This window comes from Heteronotia binoei, chromosome 6, assembly GCF_032191835.1.
Source record: "Heteronotia binoei isolate CCM8104 ecotype False Entrance Well chromosome 6, APGP_CSIRO_Hbin_v1, whole genome shotgun sequence".
NCBI lineage: Eukaryota > Metazoa > Chordata > Lepidosauria > Squamata > Gekkonidae > Heteronotia > Heteronotia binoei.
This window is the reverse complement of record NC_083228.1, coordinates 146,133,684-146,160,096: the sequence shown is the minus strand read 5'-3', so window position 1 is coordinate 146,160,096 and position 26,413 is coordinate 146,133,684. Positions and strand designations below refer to the sequence as shown.

Sequence of the window (26,413 nt, the reverse complement as noted above, 5' to 3'; positions counted from 1 at the left end):
TGCACGCCTTCCGTTCGGGGGCTCCCTTTGCAAAGGCCGGGCCGGGCATGCAAGCCTTCCTCCCCTTCAGTTCCGGAGCAGAAGTGCTTTGGAAGGCGCTCCAGCGCCCCCTGGGCCCGGCCTCTGCTCTGCCGGGACTGCAGCTCTCCCGGACGCCTCTCCGTGGGGCGGGACCGCTTTGGGTTGCAGAACAACAACAAAATAATCCTGCCCCTTTTGCGGGGAGAGCTCAGCCTTGCAGCCTTCCTGCCTCGTTGCAGACGCCTGGGAGGGGCCTCCTTGCACCGGGGGCAGAAGGAAGGAGGGTTCTTCTCTTGCAAACGAGGGGGGGAGGGTCAGTCTTTGAAATGGTGGAGGGGGGGCACATGAGCCCTCTGGGATGCCCCCGCAAGCATCACATCCCTGCCCAGAATCCTAGGCAGGCAGCACAGCAGCTGTTTCCCCCTTGCATTCTGGAAGCTGCCTTCCACTAAATCAGAGCCCAGAGGCCCCCCCCCCCCACATCCATCCAGACCAGTGTCCACTCAACCTGGCAGGCCCCCCCAGGACCTCACGAGTCTTTCACATCACTTTCTCCCCCCAGTCTGGACAGGAGACATTCTGCACGCCAAGGGGATGCTCTGCCCCTGAGCCACAGCCCCCCCTCCCCTAATCCCACTTTTCCTTTCAGCCTGCAGACGGTGCTAGTCCTCAGTGCTCTCAGGCAGCCGCCCAGCCCTGGGGCCCATCACAGCCAGTGTTGTCTGCTCAGACCGGCAGCAGCTCTGCAGGGTCTCAGGCCGAGGTCTTTTGCATCACCCACTGCCTGGTCTGTTTAACTGGAGGTGCCAGGATTGAACCAGGGAGCTCTGCTACCACTGAGCCATGAACCTCTGGGCCGTGGAAGGAGGAAGGGGCGCTCTGCCTTATGCTGAAGGACCCTTCATCTCTCAAGAGTGTCCATCATTCTAACCAGCAGCCGCTGTCTTGCATGTACCTGGCCTTTTAAACTGGCGACTGGACTGGGGCTGTTCTGCAGGCAAATCAGATTCTCTGTTGCTGAGCCCCCCCCCCCTCCCCCAAAGTGATTCCTGTCTATAAGATTGACAAGGCCACCTCATTACTTGACCGAATGGGCCAGAGGGCAACAGGAGCTGACCTCCTGTGTCCTTCACAGGGAAGTCTTTGATGCTGGGGCTTCCTGGTCTCCCCACTGCCGTTTGGAGCACCCTCTCCTTTCCTCCAAGGCAGGAAGTGGGCAGGGGAAGTCACAGTTGATGTGGTGAACAGGACTGACAAGGACAGAAAGTTTTTATTTTAGAAAATCCTCTCCATAAGTGGGTGTTGAACATGCAGACTGGCCTACTTCACAGGGTTGTTCTGGTTGTTTTTTCTGCCAAGCCTCCCAGTGGAGCACTGAGACTTACAAGCACAAGCTGCATTGGAGGGGGGGGGCTCTCTTTTCCCTTACAGTAGAGCGACAGTCCCTTCCATCATCAGGTAATTGGCCTCAGTAATTCACGCATGGTCAAATCTTTAAGCAAGCTAGGAAGGCCCATGTCCAGTGGCAGCTTTCCTCCTTACTTCTGGTTTGGGGGCTGCAAAGAGGGCTGCCTGGTCCTAATTTTGCAAACAAACATGAAATAAGGCTGTACAATTGCAAATAAAACACTTTGTGATGTTATAAATTCACAACAATGTGCCAAACACTTCCGAGCTAAAATATATTATTTCACTTCAAATCAAAATTAAATCAATGCGCGTAAAATATGCAGAAATTGGATGATCTTTAAGTGTTTCTGCCAGTTCACAGATATAGTTGAATTCAACGATGTGATGCAGCCATTGCCAAAACTGAAGATGTGACGACACGCACCCTCGGTTGATACTTTTGCATGTTTCAAGAGAATCTCTATGAGGAGCATATTGCAAAAAACATAAAGACCGACAATAAAAATTTCTTCAAATATATTAGAAGTAGGAAACCAGCCAGAACATAAGAGAAGCCATGTTGGATCAGGCCAACGGCCCATCAAGTCCAACACTCTGTGTCACAGTGGCAAAAATTTTTATATACACAAATACACTGTGGCTAATAGCCACTGATGGACCTGTGCTCCATAGTTTTATCTAAACCCTTCTTGAAGGTGGCTATACTTGTGGCCGCCACCACCTTCTGTGGCAGTGAATTCCACATGTTAATCACCCTTTGGGTGAAGAAGTACTTCCTTTTATCCGTTTTAACCTGTCTGCTCAGCAATTTCATCGAATGCCCACAAGTTCTTGTATTGTGAGAAAGGGAGAAAAGTACTTCTTTCTCTACTTTCTCCATCCCATGCATTATCTTGTAAACCTCTATCATGTCACCCCTCAGTCGACGTTTCTCCAAGCTAAAGAGTCCCAAGCGTTTCAACCTTTCTTCATAGGGAAAGTGCTCCAGCCCTTTAATCATTCTAGTTGCCCTTCTCTGGACTTTCTCCAATGCTATAATATCCTTTTTGAGGTGCGGCAACCAGAACTGCACACAGTACTCCAAATGAGACCGCACCATCGATTTATACAGGGGCATTATGATACTGGCTGATTTGTTTTCAATTCCCTTCCTAATAATTCCCAGCATGGCGTTGGCCTTTTTTTATTGCAAACGCACACTGTCTTGACATTTTCAGTGAGTCATCTACCACGACCCCAAGATCTCTCTCTTGGTCAGTCTCTGCCAGTTCACGCCCCATGAACTTGCATTTGTAGCTGGGATTCTTGGCCCCAATGTGCATTACTTTGCACTTGGCCACATTGAACCGCATCTGCCACGTTGACGCCCAATCACCCAGCCTCAACAGATCCCTTTGGAGTTCCTCACAATCCTCTCTGGTTCTCACCACCCTGAGCAATTTAGTGTCATCCGCAAACTTGGCCACTTCACTGCTCACTCCCAACTCTAAATCATTTATGAACAAGTTAAAGAGCATGGGACCCAGTACCGAGCCCTGCGGCACCCCACTGCTTACCGTCCTCCACTGTGAAGACTGCCCACTCTCTGCTTCCTATTACTCAGCCAGTTTTTGATCCACAAGAGGACCTGTCCTTTTACTCCATGACTCTCAACCTTTCTAAGGAGTCTTTGATGAGGAACTTTATCAAAAGCTTTCTGGAAGTCAAGGTAAACAACATCTATTGGGTCTCCTTTGTCCACATGTTTGTTCACCCCCTCAAAGAAATGTAACAGGTTAGTGAGGCAAGATCTTCCCTTGCAGAACCCATGCTGAGTCTTCCTCAATAACCCGTGTTCATCAATGTGCCTACTCATTCTGTCCTTGATAATGGTTTCTACCAACTTTCCCGGTATTAAAGTCAGACTGACTGGCCTGTAATTTCCCGGATCTCCTCTGGAACCTTTTTTAAAGATGGGGGTGACATTTGCTACCTTCCAGTCCTCAGGAACAGAGGCAGATTTCAATGAAAGATTACAGATTTTTGTTAGAAGATCCAGAAGTTCAACTTTGAGTTCTTTCAGAACTCTCTGATGTATGCCATCCAGACCCGGTGACTTATTAGTTTTTAATTTGTCTATCAGTTGTAGGACCTCCTCTTTTGTCACCTCAATCTGACTCAGGTCTTTCAACACCCCTTCCAAAATTAGTGGTTCTGGAGTGGGCAAAAAGTTCTCATCTTCCACAGTGAAGACGGAGGCAAAAAATTCATTCAGCTTCTCAGCCATTTCCCTATCCTCCTTCAGTAATCCTTTTACCCCTTGGTCATCCAAGGGCCACACTGCCTCCCTGGCTGGTTTCCTACTTCTAATATATTTGAAGAAAGTTTTATTGTTGGTCTTTATGTTTTTTGCAATATGCTCCTCATAGTCCCTTTTTGCCTGCCTGATCACAGTCTTGCATTTGATTTGCCACAGCCTGTGTTCCCTTTTACTAATCTCACTTGGACTGGTTTTCCACCGCTTAAAGGAGTCCTTCTTACCTTTTACAGCTTCCATTACTTTGTTTGTTAACCACGCAGGCCTTTTCTTATGCCTCTTTGTGCCTTTCCTAACTTGTGGTATGTATTTTATCTGAGCTTCTAGGATTATAGTTTTAAATAGCATCCAAGCTTCCCCAAGGTTTTTGACCGTATGTACCTTTCCTTTCAGTTTCCTCCTCACATGCCTCCTCATCTCAGTGTATTTACCCCTTTTAAAGTTAAACGTGGTTGTGGCGGTCTTTTTGGACAACTCCCTATTTATACAAACGGTGAAATCAATAACATTATGGTCACTGCTCCCAAGTGGCGCAATCACTTTTACATCTCTCACCAAGTCTTGGGCATTACTTAGGACCAAATCCAGGATCGCCCCACCCTTGGTAGGTTCTGAGACCATCTGCTCCATAGCACAGTCATTGAGAGCATCAAGAAACTCAATCTCTTTCTCTCGACCAGAACACATATTGACCCAATCAATCTGTGGGTAGTTAAAATCACCTATTACGACACAGTTTTTACGTTTAGCCGCTATCTTTAAGCCTTCCATCATATTATAATTGTCCTCTCTCTTTTGATTTGGTGGGCGATAACAAACTCCCATAGTTAAATTTCCTTTTGGGCCCTCTATTTCAACCCAAAGCATTTCTAAAAGTGAATCTAATTCTCTGATCTCAGTCTTACTGAGAGCCAGGGAGGCAGTGGGGCCCTTGGATGACCATGGGGTAAATGGATTACTGATAGAGGTTTACAAGATAATACATAGGATGGAGAAAGTAGAGAAAGAAGTCCTTTTCTCCCTTTCTCACAATACAAGAACTCGTGGGCATTCGATGAAATTGCTGAGCAGCCAGGTTAAAACGGATAAAAGGAAGTACTTCTTCACCCAAAGGGTGATTAACATGTGGAATTCACTGCCACAAGAGGTGGTGGCGGCCACAAGCATAGCCACCTTCAAGAGGGGTTTAGATAAAAATATGGAGCAGATGTCCATCAGTGGCTATTAGCCACAGTGTGTGTGTATGTATAAAATTTTTTGCCACTGTGTGACGCAGAGTGTTGGACTGGATGGGCCATTGGCCTGATCCAACATGGCTTCTCTTATGTTCTTACGTTCTCTCTTCTTCTGGTCACGGAACAGGAAGGGGCGCTCTGCCTTATGCTGAAGGACCATTCATCTCTCAAGAGTGCCCATCGTTCTGACTCGCAGCCGCTCTCTTGCATGTACCTGGCCTTTTAAACTGGCGATTGGACTGGGGCTCTTCTGCAGGCAAATTAGAGTCTCTGTTTCTGAGCCCCCCCCCCGGTAGGTTTTCTCCCCCACTCCCAAAGCTATCCCTATTTACAAGGCTGCCTCATTGACCGAATAGGCCAGAGGGCAACAGGAGCTGACCTCCTGCGTCCTTCACAGGGAAGTCTTTGTGTCTTCTATGTATGTGAGTGTTGGAACATGCAGACTGGCCTACTTCACAGGGATGTTCTAGGTTTTTTTTTTACAAGCCTCCCCGTGGGGCACTGATGCTTACAAGCACAGGCTGAATTGGGGGGGGGGGGGCTCTCTTTACCCTTACAGTGGAGTGGCAGTCAACTGAGTCATAAGGAAATAAGGCTCAGGTAATTCACATGTGCTCCAGTTTTATGGAAGCTGGGAAGGCCCATGTCTCAGGGGCAGCTTTCCTCTAATTCGGATTTGGGGGCAGAAAAGAGGGCTGCCTGGTCCTAATTTTGTAAACAAAAAGGAATGAAGGCTGAAAAAGCACAAACAAAACACTGTGCAGTGTTATAAATTCACAACATGGCACTAAACACTTCACTGCTGGAATATATTATTTCACTTCAAATTAAAATTGAATCAGTATGTGCTGAATACACATAAATGGGATGGTTTTAGCCACGGCCACCCTATTCAGTTCAAACCAATTTTCACCTGAAATTCTTACAGTTCTACCATGACGCTCAACATCCAACTGGAGTAATCCTTATGTGTTTCTGCCAGTTTGCACATAGAGTGGAATTCAATAATTTGATGCACTCATTGTCAAAACTGAAAATGTGACATGGACCTGAGGTTGACACTTTTGCATGTTTCAAGAGAATCTCTCCTCTTCTGGTCACCTTAGTTGATGCAAAACTTAGGTTATGTCAGACAGACCAGATTGGCAAACGGTCCTTTCCTGCCAACGAGGCCTCAGTGGGTGGGGCACAGGTGTGAGGGGAACGGCAGGGGCTTCCCTCAGATGGGCACCCCCCCTGCCAGGAGCCTTTCAGCCCCACACACCCCTCCTTTCCCCTAGAAAGGGAAAGGGCCACAAGCAGCTTCAAGCAGCCACCAAAACAGGGAGAGTCCCAAATAGCCCCCTCCTCACCTTCCCAAGCACCCCCCACACCCCAGAAGGGCACTGACAGGTGACCCATCAAGCTTTTGAGGCAAATTCAAGTTTCTCTTAAATAAGGTGGGAAGAAACCAAGAGAGAGAGGAGGGAAAACAACCGCTCGGGAGGAGCCCTTTTAGCAGACTGAGCAGGGAGACATTATCTCCATGGCAACCCTGGACAGGCCTCCTCCCCGGGCACTGCTTCGCTACCTGCAGCCCAGGCTCCCAGGAGGCAACGGGCTTCCCTGGCTTGGGGGGACAACATGCCTTGAACCAGCCTGCATGCAAGCCAACCAGGTAGGGTTGCCAACTCTGGGTTAGGGGATTCCTGGAGATTTTAGGGATGAACCTTTAGGGTTTTTTGGGGGGAGGAAGTGTTCAATACTGGGTTCCGTGGGGAAGAACGAGGGCTCCCAGAGTAGTGACCAGCAGTTTTTACTCAGTCATTCAGCATAACTATATCCAAGTAAAAATGGCTTGCAAGCCCCAGGCCGTGGCCTGATTACAAACAGTGAGACCCCGCCCTGCTCCCACCCACAGGAAGCCCCCTCTAGGTGGCCCCAGGCAGCCTGGCCAGCCCTGGTTCTCACGGATGGAGATGCTCACAAAGTCCCTAATGCTTTAGGCAAGGACATAAGACCACCTCAGAAGTTCTGGGATGGATGGAGGCTCCCCCCCTGAAACTTCATCCCCCGCTCACGGTTAAGAACATAAGAGAAGCCATGTTGGATCAGGCCAATGGCCCATCCAGTCCAACACTCTGTGTCACACAGTGGCCAAATACACACACACACACAGTGGCTAATAGCCACTGATGGACCTCTGCTCCATATTTTTATCTAACCCCCTTTTGAAGCTGCCTATGCTTGTAGCTGCCACCACCTCCTGTTACCGGCTTTCCTCCCTGGTTTTGGTGTTATGTGTGCTTATGTTTTTACTACTGAATCTTTACAAAATTATCTTATGTGTATACATCACCTCGAATGTAGTTTTAATGCTGAACTGCTTTAACGGTTTGATGTTTGCCACCTTGGAGATATTGCGGGGGTGGAAAGATGGCCAAGGGTTGCCACTGCTAAGAATTCTGAAGCTTTGCAAATTGTATAATGGCACAGTAAAGCTTGTAGAAGAGTGAAACAGGGCATCAAGTGCAACCCTGTCACGTTCCATATATGCCTTGCTGCACTGAACTCCTTCAGCATCTACTGAGAAGAAGAATTGGAGCTTGGGGCTCTGCTTAAGAACCAACCTTTGCCATAGCCTGGACTTTTCATTTGAAAATTTGGCATTAATTTGTCGGTTATGAGATTTCGACTTTGGTCAGAGTTCTATTTTTGTGATTGATTTCACCCTATTTTGAAATTTTGTTCTATATTTATAAAGCACTTATAAGTTTTGTATTATTATTGAGGCTGTTTTTTTGTGGAGGTATATTTGCCTTTTTCGTACACCACCTGGAGGTTGGCAACCCTGACTATATGGGAGGGGAGTCTTGCGTAAGCTGTCCCTTCTGTGCCTCATTGTCTGCTCCCTTTTCTCACCTCTCCAGGTTCATCTGAGTAGGGCCTCCACTATGTTCCACCCTGCCAATGGGCAAAATCCAACAACTCACCACACATGTGCCTTCTCTGTTGTGGCCCCGCTTTCTGCAATGGCCTGCCTGGGGAAGACTGGAAGGCTTCCACTCACCTGGCTTTCTGCAAATTATGCACATCTGGATCATTTCCTACCCTCCTTGTTTATCATTTTCCTCCCTGCCCTTCCACTCTTTCTCCATCCAGGCACACCCCAGTCTGGCTTCTCAAGCCCCTGTCCTCCAGCTCTCCTACAAGCAAAGCCAGATCCCACAAGGAGGACGTTGGAGGACTTTTGGAGAGTGTTTCTCTCCTCCTTGTATCTTCTCTAGGAACTGCACACTGTCTTGTCTGCTTCTTAAACTTTTACCAGCTGCTGGGCACAGAAGCAAATAAAAGAACTATTTCCATGACTATTTGTTTTCAAATGAAGGAAGAGATTCAAGGTGCCTTTCAAGCGCCAACCTGGTCCAGAAAATCTGCTCTCCGGTTCCAGAGGTATACAATTTTGCTGTGGTTGCTCAGACACCTTGTCAGTCAAAAGAAAGCTAGGCAGAAATCAAAGGGAGTAAAAAATTAGCCCAGAGAAGACAGGGAACATTCAAGCAATGCTTTTTAAAAAATTAAATCTAATCCAATATAATAATAATAATAATAATAATAAATTTTATTTATATCCCGCCCTCCCCGCCTAGGCAGGCTCAGGGCGGCTGACAAGAGTTCGATAAAATTATACAATACAATACAATTATACAATACAAAGGAAGCATGGGGAAAATAAGTAATAAAAATATAAAACTAAATACAAAGATCAAATTTATACAATTTGATGCATAAACAATTCACCAAAACAGTACTTAAAATGCTAGGTATTAAGAACTGAGAAATAGCCTATAATTAATTCTATTAGGCAAAAAGAAATTTTCCCAAAGAACTCCAAATCCGGGGCCCAAAGTAAATCCTAATCTATAGCCAAATCAGGATTATTTTTGAAGAATGCTTCAGGAGGTCTGCTTGTCTGCCAGGGCTTTTGAATGACAGGCCTCTTGGAAAGGACTAACAGATGTGAGTCCAAATAATCAACAAGAAGGAGCATTCCATGAACAACACAAAGGGATTAGTGTGGAAGAACCAATCAGAAATCTAAAATCACAACATTTGTTGGAGTATGTAGGATAGATTTTTGCCAACCTATCGGGCGTAAGGTACCATCTATAGACCATTTTATATAAATTCTCTTTCAGTTCTGCTGGTTTCATCAGTTTTATGTTACGCTTCCATAGTTGTTCCCATTCTTCCAAATCTATATTGTAACCAAAGTCCTTCAACCAACGTATCCATGCTTCTTTCACAACCTCGTCCTCCATCTTAATTTGAAGTAACCAGTCATATACTTTAGAAATTATCTTCTGTTTGGATTCTAGTATAAGATCTAGATCAATTGGTGTGTTCGTAAAGCCCTTTTCTTTATCTTTGCGAAATCTTGACTTAAGTTGGCACTGGAGCCACCAACTTAACTTAGGAAGTTCCTCCTCAATCAGCTCATTCTGGCTGTTTAACAAGAAGGCATAGTCTTGTAAGATGTCCCAGTTGTACAAGTTTGGATGGGTCAGAGCTTCTATTGGAGATAGCCACCTTGGTGTATAAGTATAATGTACTTTAATTTCTTCCCAGGTCTTGTACAGAAATCTTCTTATTTCATGTCTAAGGAACCGGCCAGTTTTGGTAGGAGCATGATACCACATATAACTGTGCCAGCCTTCCCCCAGGCCAGCACCCTCAATAGTCAATAATTTTTTATTGTCTAATTTACACCAGGCTCTCAGCCAAGCAATACAACAAGCTTTATAATACAAGTTCCAGTCAGGTAAGGCTAGACCACCTCTTAGTTTACTATCTTGTAAAACTTTCAATTTGATTCTAGCTTTCTTGCCTTGCCAAATGAATGTCTTGGTCATAGAGTTGAGTTGCTGGAAAAATGATTTGGGTAAGATAATTGGGATTGTTTGAAACAAAAACAAAATTCTTGGAAGAATGTTCATTTTTATTGTAGCAATCCTGCCTAGTAGTGAAATTTGTAAGTCTTTCCAGTTGGTTAAGTCATTGCGGATTTCTTTCAATATTTTTTCATAGTTGTCTCTATATAAAGACTTTAAATCGCTTGTAAGCTGAATTCCCAAATATTTTATCTTTTTTTCATGCTTAAAGCCTGAAAGTTGCTCTAATGTTTCGATTTGGTCTTTTCCCATATTTTTCGTTAGAATTTTGGTCTTAGCGACATTCAATTTGAATCCGGATACTTCTCCAAACTCTCTTAATCTTTGCTTTAAAGAAACTATCGAGGAAGAGGGTTGTTCCAAGGTAAACACAAGATCATCCGCAAACGCCATAGTCTTAAACTCTATGTTGTTTATTCTGGTTCCTCGTATTTGAGAATCTTCCCTGATCTTCTTAATCAACGGTTCTAGAGTCAGAATGAAGAGCAAAGGGGATAACGGACACCCCTGTCTGGTACCTTGTTCTATCTCAATTGAGTCAGTCATTACTCCATTAAAGCTCACTTTTGCAGCCTGCTTTGAGTAAACCGCTTCAACCATTCTGTCTAGAAGCTAAAGGCTCCCTGTTTCATATATGGTGGAAATGTAAGCATGCTAAAAAATATTGGTCACAAGTTAATATTTGGATCCAAAAAATTTTAAAAATGCAAATTAACCATGTGCCGGAATTGTATTTGTTAAATATCTGTAGACAAAGCTTGCCTCTTTCTAAATTGAAACTGTTACTGTATATAGTTACCACAGCTAGAATTTTGTATGCCAAATATTGGAAAAATGGGAAAACTCCCAATAGAGATGAATTTATTAACAAATTGTTGGAAGCCGCAGAATCTGACCTAATGTCCACAAGATTAAGAAACGGCAATGTGCAAAAATGTCAAGAGGAATGGGACCCTATTTATAAATGGGTTAAAAGCAGAGGTGTAGGATCGGAGTAACCATGGGGTTTTTCCCCCTTTGCCTTTTTTGATGCTTAACTCTCTCCATCTCCCAGTGTGTATGGTTGGGTAGATGTTAGTTGTTAGATGTTAGTTTGTAGTTGATTGTTTGTATCTATCTTGTTTGTGGTTTGTGAGAGATGATTGTTTATGTATTCTCTGTCTATTTTTATTTTATTTCTTTGTCTTTTCCTTTATTTGTATTATTTCTTCTTAATAAAATTTTAAAATTCAAAAAAAAAAAAAAAAGAAATCTAAAATCACAGCAGAAGCAAAGGATTGGTCTTAAGATGACACATTAAATAATATATGATACAAAATTTGCTTCGTAGGATCTTAGGTTCATTATCCTGAACACAGTAGCATGGACCACAGTCCCTTTAACTTTGTGAGTCATTTTAGACAGTTGGAGTCTCCTGCCCGGGTAGAAAAGCTCTCTCTATCCACTCGGTTTTGAATAGTTTCTTGACCTCCGGCAGGTCACTGCGCAACAGGTGTATGGGCAGTTGCTGATTATGCCCATTTGCAGGCTGGCCCCTGCGGAAGACCTCACCCAGAGGAGCGGAGCTGTTGTGGGGGCACAGAGGGGGAGAGGCAGTCTGGCAATTACAAGTGTCCAGGGCCATGAAGGGCTTTCTGGGTAATAGCCAACACTTTATTTTGAGCCCAATAACAGTGGAGAGGCTGTAGAATGGGAATCCTATATATGCTCCATATAAGCTCCCGTAATAGCCGAGCTGTGAGATTTTACACCAGCTGGAGTTTCTGAATTCACAAAGTCTGATTTACTAGCAAGAAATAATAATCTCTTTAATGAGCTCAGACTTTTCCTCAGCAGTCTTCTGATTCATAAAGAAACGCTTAATCTAGGGTTGCCAACTGCATGTGGGACAGTGGGATGTGTTTGAGGTCTTCAAACATGGTTAAATTAGCTGCCATAGTCTGACCATTTTTAACATTTCGTCCTTTTCAGCGTAAAATTTCTGTTTACATTCAAACTTTCTAGAAAAGCTCTTTTGATAGGCTAAGCTGTGTGGATTCTTAAGATGCTGTCGAAGATATCCATGCCAACTGAATCTCTTTCCACACTCAGAGCATTCAAAGAAGTTTTCCCCATGTGGGTTCTCTGGTGCAGCTGAAGAGAGCCACTCCAACTGAGACTCTTTCCACAATCTGAGCATGAAAAAGATTTCTCCCCGTGTGGATTCTTTGATGCAGTTCAAGATGGCCACTCCGACTTAATCATTTCCCACACATTCAACATTCAAAAGATTTCTTCACTGTGTGGGTTCTCACATGCAGTTTTAGAGTGCCACTTCGACTGAATCTCTTTCCACACTGTGAGCATTCAAAAGGTTTCTCCCCTAAGTGGGTTCTCTGATGCAATTTTAGAGTACAACTGAGACCAAATCTCTTCCCACACTCTGAACATTCAAAAGGATTCTCTCCTGTGTGGGTTCTCTGATGCAGTTGAAGATGGCCACTCTGTCTGAATCTCTTTCCACACTCTGAGCATTTAAAAGGTTTCTCCCCTGTGTGGGTTCTCTGATGCAGTTGAAGATGGCGACTATTACTGAATCTCTTTCCGCACTCTGAGCATCCAAAAAGATTCTCCTCTGTGTGGGTCCTCTGATGCAGTTGAAGATCGCCACTTTGACTGAATCTTTTCCCACAGTCCAAACATTCAAAAGGTTTCTCCCCTGTGTGGGTTCTCTGATGCAGCTGAAGATAGCTACTATGACTGAATCTCTTTCCACACTCTGAGCATTCAAAAGGTTTCTCCCCTGTGTGGGTTCTCTGATGTAGTTTTAGAGTGCCACTGAGACCAAATCTCTTCCCACACTCTGAACATTCAAATGGTTTCTCCTCTGTGTGGGTTCTCTGATGCAGTTGAAGGTGGCTAGTATGACTGAATCTCTTTCCACACTCTCAACATAAAATGGTTTCTTCCCTGTGTGGGTTCTTTGATGCCGTTGAAGAGTGCCACTCTGACTGAATCTCTTTCCACACTGTGAACATTCAAAAGGTTTCTCTCCTGTATGGGTTCTCTGATGACATTGAAGATGGCCACTCCGACTGAATCTCTTTCCACACTCTGAGCATTCAAAAGGTTTCTTCCCTGTGTGGGCTCTTTGATGCAGTTTTAGATTGCCGCTGACACTAAATTTCTTTCCACATTCTGAACATGCAAAAGGTTTCTCCCCTGTGTGGGTTCTCTGGTGCAGTTTTAGAGTACAACTGTGACCAAATCTCTTCCCACACTCTGAACATTCAAAAGGCTTCTCCCCTGTGTGGGTTCTCTGATGCAGTTGAAGATGGCCACTCTGTCTGAATCTCTTTCCACACTCTGAGCATTCAAAAGGTTTCTCTCCTGTGTGGGTTCTCTGATGCAATTGAAGATGGCGACTATTACTGAATCTCTTTCCACATTCTGAGCATTCAAAAGGTTTCTCCCCTGTGTGGGTTCTCTGATGTACTTTTAGATTGTCACTGAGACCAAATCTCCTCCCACATTCTGAACATTCAAAAAGTTTCTCCCCTGTGTGGGTTCTCTGATGCCGCTGAAGATGGCCACTCTGACGGAATCTCTTTCCACACTCTGAGCATTCGAAAGGTTTCTCCCCTGAGTGAGTTCTCTGATGCCGTTGAAGATGGCAACTGAGACTGAATCTCTTCCCACACTCTGAGCATTCAAAAGGTTTCTCCCCTGTGTGTGTTCTCTGATGCAGTTGAAGATAGCTACTATGACTGAATCTCTTTCCACACTCTGAGCATTCAAAAGGTTTCTCCCCTGTGTGGGTTCTCTGATGTAGTTTTAGTGCGCCACCGTGACTGAATCTCATCCCACACTCTGAGCATTTAAAAGGTTTCTCCCCTGTGTGGGTTCTCTGATGCAATTTTAGAGTGCCACTGAGACCAAATCTCTTCCCACACTCTGAACATTCAAATGGTTTCTCCCCTGTGTGGGTTCTCTGATGCCGTTGAAGATGGACACTCTGACTGAATCTCTTCCCACACTCTGAGCATTCAAAAGGTTTCTCCCCTGTGTGGGTTCTCTGATGCAGTTGAAGATGGCTAGTATGACTGAATCTCTTTCTACACTCAGAGCATTCAAAAGGTTTCTCCCCTGTGTGGGTTGTTTGATGCCGTTTTAGAGTGCCACTGAGACCGAATCTCTTTCCACACTCTGAGCATTCAAAAGGTTTCTCCCCTGTGTGGATTCTCTGATGCAGTTGAAGATGGCCACTCTGACGGAATCTCTTTCCACACTTTGAACATTCAAAAGGTTTCTCCCCTGTGTGAGTTCTCTGATGCAGTTGAAGATGGCCACTCTGACGGAATCTCTTTCCACACTGTGAACATTCAAAAGGTTTCTCCTCTGTATGGGTTCGCTGATGCAGTTGAAGAGTGCCACTGTGACTGAATCTTTTCCCATGCTTTGAACATTCAAAAGTTTTCTTGCCTCTGTGTACTCTTTGGTGCACAAGGAGCTGTGATCTATTTTTGAAGTACTTGCTACACTGAGTGGATGTACATGTCTTAATTATTCTCTTCTTTGGAAAATGTACATTAAGCCTTTTTCCTTTTCTCTTGTCATCCATACAGCTGCCTTTCTTTCTTTTAGGTCTTCCTTGATTTCGACTGTTTTCTTCCAAGTCTTGAACTTCATCTGGCAACTGCTGCTCAAATTCCTCACCCTCCTCGTTTCTGTGATCATCCTCTGCTGGAATAAAGAGAGAGATCTCTGTAACATCTGGGAGGGCAAGTAAGGTCCAAAAACTTCTTTGTGACTGTGGACGGAAATGGCTCTTCAACCTTCCCTGATCTTAACCACCTCCCCCCTTTTCCCAGAATGTTTACCATTTAAGAATATCTCATCCCCTCAAGAGCCACCGCTGAGCTTGTGCACTTTTGGTCTGTGGACTTCTGAGACTGAACACTGGAGGACTAGAAGATTATAGAGCTCTTGCTCAGAAGGAGTTCCTAACTCTCCAAATCTCAGTCCCCAGAAGGCCTCACTCCCTCCTTACTCAGCGGGCTGCATGACTGTACCAAACTGAATCTTGATCAGAAAGAAGTGAATCAGAAAACCCCATGGCTACTCCTTGCCTGTTCCCTGGACGTAACCATGTAGAATACTCACTCTCAGCCAGCTCATCTGGGAAGGAAATCTGTTCTTGGGATCCCCTTGAGAAACTCTCCAGCCTTTCTTGGGATGATAGGAGATTGTCTTTCTCCACCAAACCCTCTCTAACATTTCTGTCTTCTTTGGGGGGAGGACGGGGAAGGGAGAGAGAAATCTACATATTTTTGAGGGGTGGGGTGGGGCAAAAGTAAAAAATTGCACCCCTTAAATTTTTCTTTTATGTATATGATCAATGTTTTTGATATAGATACATAATGAACAACTCCAGAGGCGCTGGCCACTGGACAGATGAGGGGGGAGGAAAACAAGTCCAAAGGCTTAAACTAAATTTTAGGAGACAAATGACGTGTCCTAAGTTGGCTGCTTACTAAGAAGCACAAAATATGCTTTTAAAAACGGAATACTTTTTTCTATCAGCATTACTTTGAGAAGGAGATCAGATCAGAGTTTCAAGCGGACACACTGGCAAGGGGGAAATGAGTGAAGTTGCCTCTTCCGACTCTACTGGTGGAACACAGAGAGGGGCAGAGTTTGCCAGGGGAAGAAAATAAAGGGCGAGCACAGAGAAAAGCTAAAAGGGAGCCCAGCTCCCCCCCTTCACCCAGGCTCCCCACCCAGACTCCCTGTGAATGTGGAAGGAGGGGACCTCTCAAGGCTTCTCCTGAGGGACTACTTGACCTGTCAGTGCAGCAAATTTATTCCCCTTTGCCTAAGGAACAGGCTGTGCTGCTGCCTCCATTGCCTTGGGGGGAAAACGGATGTATTGAAACTAAAGTAGAGTGGAGTAGAGCAGCAAACTCTAGTAGAGCAGCAGTAGGGGTGGCAGGGAATATCCTTCTATATCCTTCTTAAAATGTGGTGCCCAAAAATGAAAAGAGAAAGCTAGCCAGCATCCTCCCCCAATATTCCCATTGCAATTACAGAAAACAGAGAGGCCCTAGGCGCCTGCAAGTACATGGCAAGCCCTTTGACATCGGCAGCTTCAATTCCAACCAAGAGTCCTTCAACTTTACAGGAATCCATGGTCCAGCAGCTCCTGAGGAAACCACGCAGTGTTCCAAATCCCAAGTAGTCTAGTACAGCAGATAAATCTTGCACACAGCAGTCTTGAACGCAGTGATGAGGTAGTGTTTTATATCCCCCAATTTCACTAGAAGCGTTGACCAGCTTTCATACAGAGCATGGCAAGATTCTGATATTATTGCATACCATTAAGTTACAAACTTCAAGGTCTTGCCAACTGTGCAGTTGAGAGAACCTGCAAGCTCTCCCTCCCCCCTTCCTCCCCAAGGGAGGAACCTCAGCCAGTGGAGAAAATTGAGGCTTTGATCTGTAGCTCCTGTGCGATTGAGCAAGCCTGGCAAGGCAAGCTGTGATGCAGAAGGAAACAAGAGATGGGGAGAAGGAAGCAGATGACAGCCAGTTGCTCGGGGGCCTTATAGGAGCCCTCTGAGGGCCTGAATCAGCCCCCAGGCCGCATGTTTCACACCCCTGATTTAGGCTATAGTTGGAATACTTATGTAGCAACAAAGAAAGGAAAGGAAAGGTCCCCTGTGCAAGCACCAGTCGTTTCCGACTCTGGGGTGACGTTGCTTTCACAACTAGAGGTACCATCTAATACCAGGTATTTCATGCGTAAGACAGAACAGTGAGCTTTTCATGATTTTCTGTTGCTGAGCTGTAGAAACTGCACTCTTTAGTGGCGTCTCGGTTTTACATCCTTCATAAATCTTTCTGTGTTTTAGAAGGGCCGGCATTAGGAAAAGAGAAATCAGAATCAAGCCTCTTCCAGAGTCTTTCTCAGCATCTCTGTTCTGGGCCAGCCTGAGCTCAGCATGAAATCCTCAGTGGAGGAGGACTCCTCAGGAGAAGGGGAGTCACGCATGGCTGGCTCTGAGTCAGCAGAAGCAGGAAACAGGCTGATGAGCTGCAGGCTGATGAAGACTCACCACCACCAGCTGATCCAGAGCCACCACCCAGCCCTGATGCAGCAGCTGAGGCTGAAGTAATTAAGAGAGGCTGAGGGACTTGGGAATCTTCAGTCTGGAGAAGAGGAGGTTGAGGGGGGACATGATTGCTCTCGTGAAGTATTTCAAGGGCTGTCACTTAGAGCAAGGTGGGCAGCTGTTCATGTTGGCAGCAGAGGAAAGGACTTGAAATAACGGGTTTAAATTAAGAGACGGTACGTATATGCTGGATATTAAGGGAAACTTTTTAACAGCAAGAGTTGTTCAACAGTGGAATTGGTAGGAGCCTGCATGTTGTGGAAGCAACAAGTCATCCTCTTAGACTTTGTGATCACAACACCTGACCCTTTCTTTGTTTGACCTTGGACTCTGACTTCAGCTTTGTGACTCTCAAGCTTGTGCAGGACCCTTGGACCTCCAGGCTACACTCTCTGGTTTACCCCTTCTGGTAATGACCCTTTGGCTTGTGCACTTTTGGTCTGTGGACTTCTGAGACTGAACTCTGGAATCTGTGTGAGCACCTGAACATGTCTGGCTTGCTGGCTCTCATCCTCATCCTTGCCTCTGGCCAGGACACCTTCTCTGGTTAGGGGTGATGGCCACAACACTGGCCTCAGTTGCCCCCGGACAAGTATTTGAAGAGGCCTCAAAATGATGCATTGCTGTGCAATAGTTTGATTCATGCATCATCCGATGTGGAGCAATTCACACCTTTTGCACTTGTGGAAGATCCTCCTTACCCAGAGAGATTACACTCCAATAGTTCTCCTGCATGACTTCCCTGTAGAGGGTTTTCTGGTCCGGATCCAGCAGGTCCCATTCTGCTTGGGTGAAACAAACAGACACCTCCTCAAAGGAAAAGGGGCACTGGAAGAAAAAGCAGATTCCGTCATCAGAGATGATGCCAGGCAGAGACTGCTCATTGGAAAGGAGTAGTTTGGGATGGAACTGGATGTATGTCTTGGCACAGGTTGAGGGAGTGGTAGTCAGAGCCTCTCTCACCTGGACCACTGTAGAAACTGCAAGAGTAAAAGACCCCCTGATAAAGTAGGAGGGAACACAGGCTGACCCCTGCTCATTTCCCCTACCTGGACTGGAGGTAAAGCAGCTGTTTCCACACCTCTGGAAAGATGATGGCTCAGCAGAACTTCTCCAGTGCCTGTTAGGAAGAGAAAGGAGGAAGGATGTTTGTTGTGACTTCCTCTTCCACTTGCTTGTTCGTTCCTCCCTTCACACACTCCCTTCCCAGGAGTTGGAAACCTTTCCCTGTGTACACTCAACACAATGTTTTAATAAATTGTAGGAGAGACAAAAGAGAGGTGCCAATGAGCCTCAGGGGTGATAAAAGCTGCCAACATATTCCAGGCTTCTGTGAGACCTGAAATGTTCCCTGTGAACTCTGGAGTTCCAAAGGTCACAGCATCCCTGCTGAATCAGGAATGCCCAGGAATCCCCTTCTCCTGCCAGCTGGGCTCTTGAGTCTGGACTGGGGGTGGAAGTGACGTCACATGACATGTCACCCTCACATTCACCCCAAAATCGAGACTCACTTGAGCACTTCTGGAGAATCCAGAGTAGTATCAGAGCCAAGCTTCACCCCAAGGCCCTCTCCCAAATCTCTGGGGTTTCAGAAAACAGCCAGTCATCCCTCCTCCAGTGGCCTGCCAGGTGCCCCTATAAGAGAGGGCCCACAAGCTAAAAGCCAAATGGTTATTTGGCTCTTATGAAATGGTATTCAGTGCTCAATGCTGCCCCAGAAGGCAGAGGCTCCCTGTATTCTCCCGGATGAATAGCTCTGCCCACATTTGTCTAACTTTTTTCTTTCGAGCCACCCTGAGTTCCTCCTATGGAAGGAAGGTGAGACATGAATGTTCTAATTAATGGGAGAAACTGCCCTCTATAATTCTGCCTAATCCCTTTTCAGAAGAATCACAGTCAGTGGACATTCAGTGACATGTGCAGAAGTACTGAATTTTTTTCCTGACCTGAACTCTCCACCCATCACATTCATGGGGTGCCCCAATTGTAAACAGGCAGAACAAGTCCTTACCCCAAGAGAGGGCATCTTGGGCACCCTCCTGGGCCTGCGCCCTCTGCCCTTCCTCCAAGGAACCTCGTTCTGCCTCAGGGAATGGAGCTTCTCTCTCCCAGGATGGTCCCCACATCTGAAAGAGCAGCGAGTGAGAAGGGGAAGAGATGGAACGGAGAAGAGACCAAGCAAGGGATCCTGCCCCACTCCCAGACTCTGCACTCTTCCATCAGCAGACCCAGTTGTCTGGAAGGAGAAGAAATTCCGTAGCAGAGGAGGCTGCTGAAGGAGGCTGTTAAATCTCCCATTCGAATGATTAACACTTGGACAAATATATCTCAGGGAAACTTTAGAATTAGCTCCAATATCCTTGCTTGAATTGGACACAGCTGGAGGAAACCCCTCACCTGCTCTGCCTGCCTCTTCTCCTCGGCCTGACTCAGGAGGAAACCTTCGGCCAAGGCCACCGCCTGGGAACTGGTCTCCGGCCCACATTCCCTGACCCAGCGCTGCATTTCCTGGGGCAGGAGGGCTAGGAACCTCTCCAGGATCACCAGGTCCACCATCTGCTTCTTGGAGTTCCTCTCTGGCTTCAGCCAGTGGCTGCAGAGTCGATGGAGCCGGCTGCAAACCTCTCGGGGCCCATCAGCCTCACGGTACTGGAACTGCCGGAAGTGTTGGCCATGCACCTCTGAGATCTCCGTGAGCTGAGAAGGTGTCTCTGGCACGGGGCTTTCCCAGCCTTCACCACCACCCCCAGCTTGGGTGGGAGGGGGGCCTTTGCTTGCTGTCTTGCCAGCTGCAGCTCCTTCTGGGTCCTGCTCTTCCATCTCCGTCCCCTTCTCTTGGGTCACCTCCGACTGGATAGAGATGCCTTGAGTCACTTGACTGTTAAGAGATACAGAGACAGTCCCATGTCACAAGGAAAGCGAATGACAGTTACCCCGCTGGAGCAGAACTAAAGTGCTTCTTGTGGTTTATAGACCTGGTTTAATAGAATTTTGTTATATGCCATACTAAGCTGTTTTAGATAAGCTTCCTTGGTTCTTTGGAAATCTTAACTGTCTCTGTTGGGCTCTTTAAGGATGTTTCAAGCTTAGCCTCTCATTCCATAAGGTCAGTCTGTCCAAGGGGCTGATTCTTAAGTTAAGCTGAGGCTCCAAAAGCACCAGAGGGACTGGTGAGCCTCCTAATCGTTGTCTGCATCTCTTCAATAGACCTGAAGGGTTAGGCAAAAGCACCTCTTTCAAAAGCCATGGGGGTCCCCCTTTGAACAACGGGGTTCACCTGTTAGATCTCCAGCAAACACGTCTTTTGGGGAGGCTGAAAACCAGCTCCTCATGGCTCTCGTCACAACTAGAAGGAGACTCTCAAGCCAGTTGCAGGGGCTACTCCCGTAACCACAGGGGCTCAGTAAATTACTCTCAACATTCCGCAGTTAAGAAAATACATTTACATATCCATCTCCAATTCTGATATTTGCGTCTCTATGATTCTCCCCAGAATTAAATCCCAACAAACGGTGACCAGGAAAACTGAGCTTGCTATCCCTGTTTGGTCCTTGCATCTCTTAAGCATCTTCATTAGGTTGTATGCTAGTTTTCTGGTGAGTGGGAAAGGGCCGTAACTAACTGCCAGCGACCACTCTGGTTTGGGGTTCAATCCAGGCAGGGCCCAGAATAGCCCCCCTCTTCACCTTTCCAACCCCCCCTCACCCGCCCAGACACCAGGGGGGGACCTGACAGGTGACTCCTCAAGTGTCAGAAGGACCCAGGCCCATAAAGGCTTCCGTGGAGGAGGGGGGGATCGAAGCCGGCTCTCCCAGATCAGAGTCCCTGCATTCACCGCACGACACCCCACCGGCTCTCAGCTGGTCCCGGGCAGTTCAGGTGTGCGGGGAAAGGGGGCGGGGGGGGGTGCAGCAGAAGACGTGCGGGAGGAAGGGGATGGAGTCTGGGGAATGGCCGTGGGGCCGCAGCAGTATCCAGGGGGCTCCAGGCTCGCCTCCTCCCCCCGTCTCCCTTGGGTGCTGCAAGGCCCCCTTCCCTACCTGGCCGCCTCGCCTTCCCCTCCTCCGGCCCTCGGAGCTGCTGCAGCCTTTGCAACCGGGGGGAGGGTCGCAGGAGGCCCGGCTGCTGCTCTTCCCTTCGGCCCCTCCTGCCCCACCGGCGCAGCACCCCCCCTCCCCCGGCAGCAGAGCTTGCACGTCTTCCGTTCGGGGTGGGGGGTGGGGGTCTTTGTAAAGGTATGCACGCCTTCCTCCCCTTCCCTGCCGCAGCAGCAGTGCTTTGGAAGGGGCTCCAGCGCCCCCTGGGTCCGGCCTCTGCTCTGCCGGGATTGCAGCTCTTCCACACGCCTGGACTCCTCTGGGTTGCAGAACAAGAGACAAATATCCCGCCCCTTTTGCAAGGAGAGCTCAGCCTTGCAGCCTTCGTGCCTTTGGGGGCTGGTCCCAGACGCCTGGGAGGGGCCTTCTTGCACCGGGGGCAGAAGGAAGGAGAGTTTTTCCTATTACAAACAAGGGAAGGATTAATCCTTGAAACCCACATGAGGGGGGGGGGGGGAGGTCATCAGCACCTTGGGCTGCCCACCAAGCATAACACTTGTGCCCAGAATCCTGGAGGCAGCCTGGCATCTGTTTCCCTGGGCATTCTGGGAATTCAGGAAGACACCTATTTAAACAAGGTAGGAAGAAACCAGCAGAGAGAGGAGGGAAAATAACTGCTTCAGAAGAGCCATTTTAGCAGACTGAGCAGGGAGACATTTCCATGGCAACCCTGGACAGGCCTCCTCCCCGGGCACTGCTTCGCTACCTGCAGCCCAGGCTCCCAGGAGGCAACGGGCTTCCCTGGCTTGGGGGGACAACATGCCTTGAACCAGCCTGCATGCAAGTCAACCAGGTAGGGTTGCCAACTCTGGGTTAGGGGATTCCTGGAGATTTCAGGGGTGGAGTTTGAGGACCACAGGGTTTCTTGAGGGAGGAAGTGTTCAATACTGGGATCAGTGGAGAAGAACCAGGGCTCCCAGAGTAGCAACTTTTACTCAATCATTCAGCATAACTATATCCAAGTAAAACTGGCATGGAAGCCCCAGGCCGTGTCCTGGTTACATACAGTGAGACCCCACCCTGCTCCCACCCACAGGAAGCCCCCTCTAGGTGGCCCCAGGCAGCCTGGCCAACCCTGGTTCTCACGGATGGAGACGCTCACAAAGTCCCTAATGCTTCAGGCAAGGACATAAGACCACCTCAGAAGTTCTGGGATGGATGGAGGCTCACCCGCTGAAACTTCATCCCCCGCTCACGGTTACTGGCTTTCCTCCCTGGTTTTTGTGTTTTGTGTATTCATACATTTTTACTGAATTTTTACAAAATTATTTTATGTGTATACATCACCTTGAATGTAGTTTTAATGCTGAACTGCTTTAACGGTTTGATGTTTGCCACCTTGGAGATACTGCTGGGGTGGAAAGATGGCCAAGAAGGTTTGCCATCGCTAACAATTCTGAAGCCTTGCTCTCATTGCCAATTGTATAATGGCACAGAAAAGCTTGTAGAAGCTTGAAGTGAAACAGGGCATCAAGTGCAACCCTGTCACGCTCCATATATGCCTTGCTGCACTGAACTACTTCAACATCTACTGAGAATTGGAGCTCGGGGCTCTGTTTAAGAACCAACCTTTTTGATACGGGCATGGTCAGTGTTCTATTTTTGTGATCGATTTCACCTTATTTTGAAATTTTGTTCTATATCTATAAAGCACTTATAAGTTTTGTATTATTATCGAGGCTGGTTTTTCGCGGAGGTATATTTGCCTTTTTCCTGCACCACCTGGAGGTTGGCAACGCTGACTATATGGGAGGGGAGTCTTGTGTAAGCTGTCCCTTCTGTACCTCATTGTCTTCTCCCTTTTCTCACCTCTCCAGGGTCATCTGAGTAGGGCCTCTGCTAGGTGCCACCCTGCCAATGGGCAAAATTAACTCACCACACACGTGCCTTCTCTGTTGTGGCCCCGCCTTCTGCAATGGCCTACCTGGGGAAGGCCCCCACTCACCTGGCTCTCTGCAAATTATGCACATCTGGATCATTTCCCACCCTTCTTGTTCATCATGTGGGATGAAAAGGGACCCTCTTGCAGGGTTGCCCAGCCTGGGGCAGCTTTTCCTCCCTGCCCTTCCACTCTATCTGCATCCAGGCACCCCCCAGTCTGGCTTCTCAAGGCCCCATTCTCCAGTTTTCCTGGAAGCAAAGTCAGATCCCACAAGGAGGATGTTGGAGGACTTCAGTGTTTCTCCCCTCCTTGCTGTATCCTCTCTAGGAACTGCACACTGTCTTGTCTGCTTCTTAACCTTTTCCTAGCTGCTGGGCACAGAAGCAAATAAAATAACTATTTCCATGACTATTTGTTTTCAAATGAAGGAAGAGATTCAAGGTGCCTTTTAAGCGCCAACCTGGCCCAGAAAATCTGCTCTCCAGTTCCAGAGGTATAAAACTTTGCTGTGGTTGCTCAGACACCTGGTCAGCCAACAGAAAGCCAGGCAGGAAATCAAAGCGAGTGAAAAATTAGCCCAGAGAAGACAGGGACCGTTTGAGGAATGCTTTAAAAAAAAAAATTAAATCTAATCCAATACAAGGGAAAATAAATAATAAAAATATAAATCTAACATACAAAGATCCAATTTATACAATTAGATGCATAAACAATTTACAAAAACAGTACTTAAAATGCTAGGTATTAAGAACTGGGAAATAGCCTATAATTCATTCTATTCAGCAAAAAGAAATTTTCCCAAAGAACTCCATATCTGGGGCCCAAAGTAAATCCTAATCTGTAGCCAAATCAGGATCATTTTTGAAGGAGGTCTGCTCCTCTGCCAGGGCTTTTGAATGGCAGGCCTCTTTGAAAGGTCTAACAGATGTGAGTCCAAATAATCAACAACAAGGAGCATTCCATGAACAACACAAAAGGATTAGGGTTGTAGAACCAATCAGAAATATAAATTCACAGCTAAGGCAAAGGCTTGGCCTTAACATGACACATTAAATATTATAAGATACAAAATTTGCTTCGTAGGATCCTAGGTTCACTGCCCTAAACACAGTAGCATAGACCACAGTCCCTTTAACCTTGTGAATCGTTTTAAACAGTTGGAGTCTCCTGCCCAGGTAGAAAAGCTCTCTTGATCCACTCAGTTTTGAATAGTTTCTTGACCTCCTCGGGCAGGCCGCTCCCCAACAGGTGTATGGGCAGTTGCTCATTTTGCCCATCTGCAGGCTGGCACCTGCGGAAGACCTCACCCAGAGGAGCGGAGCTGTTGTGGGGGCACAGAGGGGGAAAGGCAGTCTGGCAATTACAAGTGTCCAAGGCCAGGAAGGGCTTTCTGGGTAATAGCCAACACTTCATATTGAGCCCAGTAACTGATGGGCAGCCAGTGGAGAGGCTGTAGAAAGGGAATAAACAGGTTGCTTACCTGTAACTTATGATCTTCGAGTGGTCATCTGTGCAGTCACACACATGGGTCTTGCCGCAGGCAACGGATCCGTACCTCCGAGTTCTAATAGCTTGCCTATAGCGCTTTTTGGCGCACTTCCCTCCCGCTCTGGGGAGCAGGCACCGACTGCGCATGCCTGGAGCGGGGGGGAGGCGCCCTTCCCACTCAGTTTCTTCCAGCCGCCACTGACACTCTATAGATTTAGACAAGAGGCAGAGGAGGCCAGCAGCGGGGAAGGCTGGGTGGGCGTGTGGGACTGCACAGATGATCACTCGAAGATCATAAATTACAGGTAAGCAACCTGTTTATCTTCTTCGTGGTCTCTGTGCAGTCCCACACATGGGTGACTAGACAGCTAAAAGGTCACGGAGGAGGGTGCTGGCAAGAAAAGAAATGTTAGTCACATCACATAATTATGTACACACCACATAATCACCTAGTATAGCTTATAGATGGAAGCAGGTACACTCACCAATGACTTCAGTGGAAGTTGGACCTGAGGACCGCTTGGCCGAAGGAGGCGTCCCGTCTCACACGAATGTCCAAGGCATAATGGGAGACGAACATGGATGGTGAGGACCAAGATGCGGCAGCGCAGATGTCCTCTAGGGAGACGCCCTGCAGGAAAGCCGAAGACGTTGAGACCGCTCTGGTAGAGTGAGCCTTAAGGCCTTCGGGTGAGGGCTGCTTAGCCAGTTCGTAACACAACTTGATGGCACTAGACATCCACTTAGATAGTCTCTGGGTAGAAATTTTGTGCCCTCTGTGAGGGTTACCGTAGGCCACAAACAAGTTAGGGTCCTTACGGAACTGTTGTGTACGAGAGAGGTAGAAGGACAGAGCTCTTCTGGCGTCGAGAGCATGAAGGGCTCTTTGTCCAGAGTCCTTTGGATCAGGGAAGAATGTTGGTAACGATGTTGATGTTGATAAATGAAAGTGAGATACAACTTTGGGAAGGAAGGAGGGGTCCGGCCGAAGGACTACCTTATCCTTATGAAAGACCGTGTAAGGAGCATCATGGCGGAAAGCACATAAGTCACTGGCCCGCTTGCCAGAAGTAAGGGCAACTAATAGAGCTGTCTTCCAGGACAGCAGACTAAGATGCACTGTGGCCATGGGTTCAAACGGGGGTTTTATAAGGTGTGAAAGCACTAACGACAAACTCCAAACTGGAACAAAAGGTTTGATAGGAGGATGAAGGCGTAACATGCCCTTTAAAAAGGATTTGGATAACTTATGCGAAAAGACCGTCTGGCCATCAACAGGATTGTGGAAGGCCGAGATGGCAGAAAGATGAACCTTTAACGAGGAATAGCAAAGTCCTGATCTCAGTAAGGACAGTAAATATTCTAGAACAAATTGGAGAGGCACAGACTCTGGTTGTAGATGGTGGGATGATGCAAAGGAACAGAAACGCTTCCATTTGCAGTGATAGGAGCGCCTGATGGACGGCTTCCTTACGTTTAGGATAACCTCAGCTACTTCCGCAGACAGGGAGGTGGACGGATTCTCATGCTGTAAGGGCCAGAATCCGTGGGTTGTGGTGCAGCACTTGTCCATTGGTTTGAGTCAGAAGATCGCCTGCTAGAGGAAGGCGGCGGTAAGTGTGACAAGACATTTGAAGAAGTCTCGTGAACCACGGTTGCCGTGGCCACTATGGAGCAATGAGAATACAGTCCGTGCCGTCTTCTGCAATCTTCAGCAACGACCTCGTTATAAGGGGGGTCGGAGGAAATAGGTAGTGTAACAGACCTCTCCAAGTGTGCAGGAAAGCATCGTTGCCCCTTCTGGTGTAAAAGTGAGGGCATTTGCATTGTCCTTCGAGGTGAAAACATCTATCTTGGGCACTCCGAAGCACAGAAAGATGCGAAGGAGATAGACCTGATGGA

At 47.1% G+C, this 26,413-nt stretch overlaps 1 protein-coding gene across 1 annotated transcript; it reads right to left on the bottom strand.

Annotated features, from left to right (window-relative positions):
* Window positions 1-11,915: 11,915 nt before the first annotated feature.
* On the bottom strand, window positions 11,916-21,330 carry LOC132574392 (oocyte zinc finger protein XlCOF6-like). Its single transcript, XM_060242756.1, has 8 exons — window positions 21,085-21,330; window positions 19,442-19,922; window positions 19,056-19,170; window positions 18,094-18,164; window positions 17,746-17,872; window positions 14,427-14,615; window positions 12,819-14,231; window positions 11,916-12,064 (listed from the first exon to the last, which is right to left on the bottom strand). The coding sequence occupies exons 2-8, from the start codon at window positions 19,862-19,864 to the stop codon at window positions 11,916-11,918; spliced, it is 2,487 nt and encodes an 828-aa protein (XP_060098739.1). The 5' UTR covers window positions 19,865-19,922; window positions 21,085-21,330.
* Window positions 21,331-26,413: the final 5,083 nt, after the last annotated feature.

What these genes read in the sequence shown, in the direction of transcription:
- LOC132574392 (XM_060242756.1), bottom strand. Translation starts at nt 19,864, where the DNA reads ATGGAAGAGCAGGACCCAGAAGGAGCTGCAGCTGGCAAGACAGCAAGC. An exon ending in CCAAGATGCCCTCTCTTGGG is followed by an intron (nt 18,165 to 19,055) that starts GTAAGGACTTGT and finishes TCTTCCTAACAG; the next exon opens with GCACTGGAGAAGTTCTGCTG. An exon ending in CTGCTTTACCTCCAGTCCAG is followed by an intron (nt 17,873 to 18,093) that starts GTAGGGGAAATG and finishes TTTTTCTTCCAG; the next exon opens with TGCCCCTTTTCCTTTGAGGA.